Source organism: Musa acuminata, chromosome BXJ1-9 (assembly GCF_036884655.1).
Source record: "Musa acuminata AAA Group cultivar baxijiao chromosome BXJ1-9, Cavendish_Baxijiao_AAA, whole genome shotgun sequence".
NCBI lineage: Eukaryota > Viridiplantae > Streptophyta > Magnoliopsida > Zingiberales > Musaceae > Musa > Musa acuminata.
This window is the reverse complement of record NC_088335.1, coordinates 43318149-43326601: the sequence shown is the minus strand read 5'-3', so window position 1 is coordinate 43326601 and position 8453 is coordinate 43318149. Positions and strand designations below refer to the sequence as shown.

General features: G+C 42.4%; 2 protein-coding genes across 2 annotated transcripts; one reads left to right on the top strand and one right to left on the bottom strand.

Moving 5' to 3' along the window:
- The first annotated feature begins 2489 nt into the window (after positions 1-2489).
- LOC135594365 (transcription factor IBH1-like 1) lies at positions 2490-4167 on the top strand. Its single transcript, XM_065084750.1, has 2 exons — positions 2490-3705; positions 3825-4167. The coding sequence occupies exons 1-2, from the start codon at positions 3152-3154 to the stop codon at positions 3829-3831; spliced, it is 561 nt and encodes a 186-aa protein (XP_064940822.1). The 5' UTR covers positions 2490-3151; the 3' UTR covers positions 3832-4167.
- Positions 4168-5269: 1102 nt separating this feature from the next.
- LOC135593636 (aspartyl protease family protein At5g10770-like) lies at positions 5270-7129 on the bottom strand. The gene is made up of 2 exons (XM_065083833.1): positions 6837-7129; positions 5270-6752 (listed from the first exon to the last, which is right to left on the bottom strand). The coding sequence occupies exons 1-2, from the start codon at positions 7033-7035 to the stop codon at positions 5500-5502; spliced, it is 1452 nt and encodes a 483-aa protein (XP_064939905.1). The 5' UTR covers positions 7036-7129; the 3' UTR covers positions 5270-5499.
- Positions 7130-8453: the final 1324 nt, after the last annotated feature.

The window sequence follows — 8453 nt, the reverse complement described above, 5'->3', positions numbered from 1 at the left end:
TTGCATTGCTTGATTCCTCTTCTCTGTCTTGTTGCAGGGTTCTACAGGGAATGAGATAAGCTTCCAAGGATCAATGTTGGTGGTTTTGGCACTCTTATCCAACTGCCCTTTTGATTGTTTCACTTGCAATCATGCTATCCCACTTCTGCAGCATTGGCTTGTTCAGTGCCATTGATGATTGATCATTGCAAGTGTTCCATGTTCATTGGATGTATAACAACATGGTTTCTCTGGAGGTAGAAAGATATACACCAGAAAAGACTATTGGAGGATTCTTTTACACTGTTGAAGACCAGTGAGATGATCATTTTTTTATGGTACTTTTAGCAAAGAATCTATTGAAGGATTCATTTCAATCCATCCTCCTGGCTAGTAATTATTGTAGGCTTTCAAAGGGAAATCTTTCAGTGACAACATGAATCTATTTGTCATCAACAAAGCCTCCATGAGAGGTTAAAAACTAGAATTAGAATATAATTGCATCAGAATGTGAAGGGTTTATATTTTCATGCTTTATTTCTGAATAAGAGAAGGATAAAATTGGCTTTTTCTTCTTCTGATACTGACAATACTGCTCTATATATAGCAAAAAAGCTTCAGAATAGTCTGATGGAGAGGATTTGATGATCTGTTTTTTCATGACTTGCCATTTAGTTATTAAATTCAAATACATAACTAGCTTTATGTCAAGTTTAATGACACAAGAACTAACCTCTTAAGATATTCTATTACATTTTTTTATCATAAGATGTGCATGTAAAGAATGAGCTTTGCAAATATTCAATCTATGTCAGCATTCTAAATTTGACTTCAAAAAGTATGGCCTACACCAATAGCTGAAGCAGATCTTTTGTTTTTATGCAGATACATCAGCATTCTGATTACTATCTGTCTCTTTAATCAATTGTATCAACCAAATTAATTAGAACAGAATAACAATCCTACCAATTAGGCTTAAGTTGATTCACATAGAACAGATCATCCAGGGGGAATAGCAAAGATCAACTTTCATTTGAAGGTCACAGCAGTAACAGTCAGAGTGATCTCTCTTTCAGTGTCTCAAGAAGAACAATTTTGGTTGTGTGCTCTGGTGGTTTGTGTGAGTGTTAGGACCATTAATTTTGCTTTGACAATTTGGATGTACAGTGTTTTCTAGTTGATGTAACATGACACTAATGGATCATCTCAAGCACAAACATGGCCAGTAACATGGAAAGCCACCTCCAGCCCTGGAGGGCAAAATTTAAAGCTGCACAGTAAGAGCTGTACTTGGATAACATGATGAAGAGGAGTGGAAAAGGCAGGGGACTCATCATGTGGAGATCCAAAGATTAGAAGCTCCCATGTGGATACCATGTGGGATATCATCTTCCTTTTCCCAAAGCTGACTTAGAGGGCAGAACAAGAGAGATAGAGAGAGAGGAGCAACCATCACCATGTTTCCTGGATCTTGCAGCACCACTACTTGTGAGACCAAATAGCTGTTGGCCCTTGGAAGGAAGAAAAGAACAATTCCTTGGCTAAGTATCTCTTGGCAAGTTAAGCACAATGAGTTAAGTTAGCTCTTGTGTGTCACATCCTTGTGATGCTCACCATCATTGAGAGAAGTCAATCAGCATGGATTATGGATTTGGTGTCTTGAAAAACCAGACATTATCCAAACAAAATTGTGATTGCTTTCTCACCATACTTGTTCTTGTGAATGTTCCTATTCAACAGTAGCATAAACTTTGGGTAGATTCTTGGTTAATTTTATGATCAATTATCTGCCCTCAAAACTATCTTTACATCCCTCTCTTGTTTCAGTTCATAGTCATTGAGGACCAAAGAAATCCTTCATAATCTTAATATTCTTCTACAGTAGCTTTCATGCTTATTCAAATATTTTTCCTAAACAAGAGAAAGAAATAAAAAACAAATGTGAAATGGAATGAGAGAAAGAAAGAGATCACAACTTTATGTGGCATCTTACATCATGTCTCCTGCAACCTGTTAAGAGTATCAGCATTATAGCATCAAATCACAATAATGGGAAAAAATGGTTCTGCTGAATCATTATTTGTACTAGTGACTGCTACCAAATATCTCATAAATTAGATTCTTTGATTTGATTTCTGCGAGAAACCCGGTCATGATGGTCTGATAAATTGCTACTAATCCTCTGTTTGTCTGGTCTGACTTCCATGATTGTCATAACTCAAGGAGTTATTGTCTTTCATTAGGATTCACTGCCATGATAGCAGCACAGGGAGCTGCTACTATTGGCAAGCAGAGTAATCTATGATCAAGGAGCAAAAAGATCATTAAACTAGCCTATGATATGAATCAGTGAGAGGATGTGCTGTGGCTAACTAGTTTACAGGAGTTCACAGGAATTGTTTGTGAGTGTGGGCCTTGGAAATCATGTGCATGCATGTGGCCTGTCTCTGCCAAGTATGTCCCTTCCCTACTTCTCTTTTGTATTGGTTTTGATCACACCACCTCATGATTCATTGCAGCTTTTGTTCACCTTTCAACTCCAAGTTCTTTTCATCATCTTTCATTTGTTTTGCTTCTGTGTCTTTGATGGCAGATCCAACTCTTTGCACCCAAGATTACATGATGAGGGTACACCAGTGCACATGTAAAGGCAGCTCCATGTTTCACAGACCTCCTTGCATGCAATCAAGGATCCAATTTGCTGTTCCCAATTGTACCACAACACAGCGTTGGCATGTGATGCACTTGCTCAATTAGAGACAGCTTTTTTCTCTTGTTTTCCTTTCTTCTTTCTCTCTCCTTCATTGTATCTGAGCTTGATGAGTACTGAACAGATGCATATAGCTTCCCTCTTGAAATGATGTTACAGTGTTTTCATGTGAGCCTCTAAGATTTTGCTCAATTAGAGACAGCTATTTCTCTTTTCTTATGTTCCCCTCCTTCGATACATAACATATACCAACTTGGATCTGAGTGAGAACAGAGATCAGAGGAATAAAGGTATTGGATTCTCGTGAAATAGTGTCACATGCAGTGCCTCTTAGCAGAACAACTCTCTCTCTCTCTCTCTCTCTCTCTCTCTCTTTCTCTCTCTCTCTCTTCTCCTTCCTCGATATAAGCACAGCAAGCCTTTAGCTCACTGCCTTGCTCTTGTGCTCCCAAGTCTGCAACCATGCAAGTTCCAAACTCATTCAAGCTTGCTTTGCTCAAGCAAATGCTTCTGGGCTTCCAGCTATCAGATGTTTCATCCAACAGCATGAGCTTCCACGAGAGGAAGAATGCCATCAAGCTCTCGGCCGACGCCGCCATGGTCTTCGCCAGAGGCAGCACAAGGTGGACTCGGGGCCTCGTCGCAAGCCTCTCCAAGAACAGGAACAACGACGGCCTCCTCAGAGGCATCCTGGGGAAGAAGTATGAGAGGCTAAGCTTGCCATGCTGCAACTCATGGAAGATCCCAAGGTCCAGGAAGATCCTAAAAAGGTGCTTGGGGCTATGCTCAAGGAGGAAGAAGGCAACAGGTCCACAACATGATGTCGAGAGCAGTAGCACCCTCGCAAGGAGGCTGGCGAAGAAGAGGATCCAAGTGCTCAAAAAGCTTCTGCCAGGAGGTGAGTCCATGGAAGGCTTCTCTTTGCTGGATCAGACTCTGGACTATGCTGTGTCTCTCAAAGCTCAGGTTGACATAATGCGAAGGCTCTTGAAGATCTCCAAACCCTCAAATCTCAAGTAAGTCATCGAGCATTAGCCCCTTGCAAAACAATCTTCGACTCATCTGCGTTGAATACTTGGATTCGGTCTACTGTTGCATCATCATCATCTCTCTTCTTTTTCCCTCTACAAATCAGCAAATGAAGGTTTGTGGATATGGAGGCTCAGATTCCACAGCCAGAAGAAATGTTTCTGGATATGTAGCATGAAGTCAAGAATGTGCTCATGAAGAAAGAAGCATGACTGGACTTCTCCTGCTCTTTTGTTCTACAGCCTCCATCTGAAGGAGGAAGAAGAAGAAGAACATGCCCAAAGGCATTGAAATGATTAAGGTTGTACAGCAGTGCAGAAATGTCTTGAGAGAGAGGAAGTTTAAGTAGATGTGCAACTAATTTCCTTCATGTTGATATGTCATTTCTAGCTGTAATTATGTGGACATATAATGGCTACAATGTTTCTGAGATATATAAGAATAGTAATAAGAAGATTACCTCTTCAAAACACTGAATTATGTGTTAGATTTTTCTCATAAACCAAACACTGCCAAGTTTCATGACAAGGCCAATATCAGATACTTGGATTGGCAGTCAATCAAATCATAAACAATGAGGACATGAGAGAACAGGTAACCCATCAAAACCACCAAAGATTTCACATTCTACATAATTATTTTATTAGGTTAGGAAAATAAAAATAAAAATTAGCTCAGATTAAGGTAGTGTATATATACATTAACTTGTCAATCTACATGTGGCTTTCATCTCTTGTTTGAAACTGTATTGACAACTTTATTCTTGAAACTTTGTCTAATTTTTATCAACCTTTTTTTCTTTATCTCAATGAGATCAAGTTATGAAGTCAAACATGTTTGTGACATGAAAGCATCATCAAATTATCATCTCCTATGGTGACAAGCAATCTGCTCTGCACCTTAGCATGGCTGTCAACCATCAAGGTCATTTAAAACGATTTAAGGTCTCGCAAAGAAGGTTGAACAGAACCATTGGGAATCCAATATCAAACTAATCAAACTGGACATGTTTAACATGAACAGACTATGGCAAGAAATAGTGTTATTTTTCCTGAATTGGTTCATGTTTATCCCCTTCCTAGAAATTATCTACTTCTTAATCATAAAAAATATTTTGTATTTTATTTATAGGATATGGTTAAGTTTATCCAACCAAATGGCTTTGCAACAAATGCAGTCATTTTTTTAAGTTTAAAATAATTAATTTTCCCCTACAGTTGATTAGACTTACTATTTGAGGGATTCAATATCTTTTTGACATGATAGTTGACCAATCCCAAATAATATAACTAGTCTTGCCATATGAAAGGGATTTGATATCCCTTGATTTTGGCATGGATTAATCCCATCTCATGAGTTGACCAGTTTGATTGGCTCTGATATGAACCCTATATTTTATATATTTAAAAAATAACCAAGAATAATAAGAAAACTATGAGATGGTGGATTAATCAATCTCTAGATCAAGACATCTCAAATCCCTTTCATTCACTGTCATCAGGGATTGGTCAACTCTAGGATGCAATCAATTCTTGATGGGACTTGAGTAGATGCAGCAGTCATTGTTCCTGTTCTTCTTGATGCCATCATGCAGCTAAGTCAGCTGCCATAATAGTATAAGATACATTTGATTAGGTCTTGATTGGCATTCATAAATTGGAAATAATGCTGCTTTTATCAGCAACAATTTCAAGAACACAACAGAGCCTTATTTTATGTCACTTGCAGCTGCATGCATGGCTTCTTCATCTCCAACCTACAGCTGATGGGACTCTGCTCCATCAACCACAAGCCTCCTCAGCAAACCCTATTCTGGAGGCTACGGTGTCGTACACCACCCTCTGGTTCTTTTGCTGATAGTTCCCGATGATGCCGGTTTGGTCCTCGTACTGAAGGCTGGCCATCGCCAGACAAACCTGGGAAGCATCCCGCTTCACGAAGTAGAAGATGCCGGTGACGTCCACGGTCATCTCCGCGCCGCCCTCGAACCCCAGCCTCAGCCTCGGAACCCTCACCTCCTCGAAGGCCGACAGGTCGAAGCAGGTGTCCAGGATGGAGAAGCTCGGCGCCGGAGGGTAGCCCGAGAACTGCTTCACGAACTCCGCCTTCAGCGCCTGGTAGACCGACGGCACCAGCCGCGTGATCACCGTGCCCGAGTCGATGAGAATCCTGCCGTTGGAGAAGCCGGCGGCCTCGAGGGCCACGCCGCCGACGCTCATGTCGGTGAGGTTGAGGAAGTAGAAGGGTGCTTGCAGCGGGTCTGATAGCATTCTGGTGTAGGAGATTGGAGTGGAGTTCTTGTACGCGGCAGGATCGTCGCCGAGGACCAAGGAGCCCGATGAGCTGAGCATCCTCGTGGGGAGGCAGTAGGAGAAGACTCCGCCGAAGCGAGCGGTGGTCTGCGACACCAGCGAGAGTTGGGTCCTCCCGAGCCCCATGAGACCGGCGGTCCCGCCGAAGAGCCCGTGGTTCCTCAGGCCGCAGCCGAAGGTAAACCCCTCGATGCTAGCTCCGCCGACGTCGATCCTCTCTCGTCCCAGCAAGCCGCGGGAGTAGGAGCCGTCGCCGTAGCCGATGGCGTAGCTGCAGGTCGACTGGTCCGCGCCGCAGACGCCCGCGCTCCCGGTAGCCGCCTGGAGGGAGTAGCAGGCGGTGGAGTTGCAGGGGACGTACTGGTAGGAGGGCGAGGCGGAGGGTTCGAACAGGGGGTCTTGTTGGCTGTAGCAGTAGAAGCAGGGCTTGCATTGGACCCAGGTGAGGTCGCTGCCGGTGTCGACGATGACCGTCATGTTCTTGCCGCCGACGCCGATGGTCACTACGTAGTTCAGAGTCTGGAGCTTGATTCCCGAGACAAGAGGCACCTGCGCTCCCGATGAATCTTGTGGGAGCTTGTTGGAGATTCTGGACTGAAGTGATGAGACTCGAGCTTCGTCGGCGATTAGGAGCTTCGAGACGTCGTCATCGTGATTGCTGATATGCCTCGAAACCTGATGTTGCTGCCTCATTTCCAGCATTGCAGTACCGGTATGGCTCCCTGCAAGGAAGAAGATTTCATGCAAGAAAACTCGATCGACGGATGACTGCAACCATCACAAAGTAGAACTGCAAAGAGGCTCACTTGTTCTTCCACTGGAAGTAGACCGAGGGAGCAACTTGTCTCCCCACTGCAGCTCATGCACGGACAACAGATTCTGATGGGAGCAACAGACACCATCGACAGCAGCAGCAGCGGCGGCGACGACGATGACAGGGAGAAGAACGTGGTGCAGCAAAAGCGAGAGCTTGGAGGCCGGAACATGGCATGGTAGTCCCACCATTGCAGAAGCCAGCCGGAAGGATGCTGGGTGACGAAGTGAGGGCAGGAGGAGGAAGGAAGTAGACAGGTTGGTGGGGGGGGGATTCTTGGGCGTTTGCGGGGCTCGGCATGAGAACAGAGGAGGACGGGTTGGCTACTTGGATGCATTAGCGCATGGTGGGGAATCGCTGGGGGCTCACGGGCGGCCGAAACCGTGGAATCGGATGTTGGCCGTGCGTGGGTTATCAGCTCCCGTGATTTGTGGTAGCCTGGTGGGCGTGGAGAGGTAGGCGAAAAGCTTCGGTCCTTTTATCTTCTTCTTCTTCTTCTTCTTCTTCTCCTTCTTCATCAAAGCAGTAGAATCGCTTGAGGTTATCAGGCAACCTCACCTTCATGCTGGCTTTTGCATCTCAATGGCATGTAATCATGTCACGATAATGTAAATATAATTTATGTAATTCGATATTTTTTTGCTTATATTCGCAAAAGAAAAACTTAAATTTCTTGAGAATAAACCAACAAAACAAAATTTTTCCTTGGATTAATCACTCCCTCTCGTAAGCCCTTAAATTACCTTAATCCTAAAAACACACACAGGAATCATAAAGATAACTTTTTTTTTACATTATAAAAGTTTATTTATCCCTTAAATCAAGGACTACTATCTCGTGCCGTCCAATGGTATCGATCCAACGTATCATATGTTAGTACATTAGTACGATAAAATGATCAAATAATTCTAAATCCTAACTTGACCTAAATTATGCTTAATTACCTTTAATTAGAGCTAAACTAATTAACTTTAAGTAAAATTTCTAACCTTTTTTAATTCAAAATAATAAATTGATTATTATTATTAATCATGAATTAGGAACTTTTAGTGTGTGAAAATAAGTGAAAATGAGAGTGAGGAGAGGGAGAAGGATTTAAATGATCGTTGTGTTAAAAATCGACACTAATAAATTTTGATCGATATCAACCTGTAGCGACTGATGGATATATGATTTATTTTCAATGTATTCTCATAAACTGTTTTATGCTCATAGCTTGAGTGTCTCTTCATGCATTTTACGTTGACTACGAATGATCTAAGATTAGGTTTTATTCTCTCCATCCGCAAACATGATATTAATATATTTATCAATTTAGAATGAATATTTAACATAGGAGGATGACATAAACACTTTTGTCTTGCTTGCAGCTCACGTCGACAGGATAAGTGGCCGATGCTTCTTCTGAGAGCATAAAATAATGTACGATCCTGATAAGTGTAGCATTCATTGATGGGATGGCGATGATGGTGACCATAATAACAATGGGGATGAAATAGAAAACAATTCTTCATGTCATTTCACAGGGAAAGGGATTGCATGCGATGAAACGGGACACGAGAAGGAATCTTTCATGACCAATACTTGCCATTAAATCGACTCTCAATCC

Excerpts from the sequence above, each read along its gene's own strand:
- LOC135593636 (XM_065083833.1), bottom strand. The coding sequence starts at position 7,035 with ATGGTGGGACTACCATGCCATGTTCCGGCCTCCAAGCTCTCGCTTTTG. Across the intron at positions 6,753-6,836 it reads TACTTCCAGTGGAAGAACAA|GGAGCCATACCGGTACTGCA; the intron begins GTGAGCCTCTTT and ends TCTTCCTTGCAG.
- LOC135594365 (XM_065084750.1), top strand. The coding sequence starts at position 3,152 with ATGCAAGTTCCAAACTCATTCAAGCTTGCTTTGCTCAAGCAAATGCTT.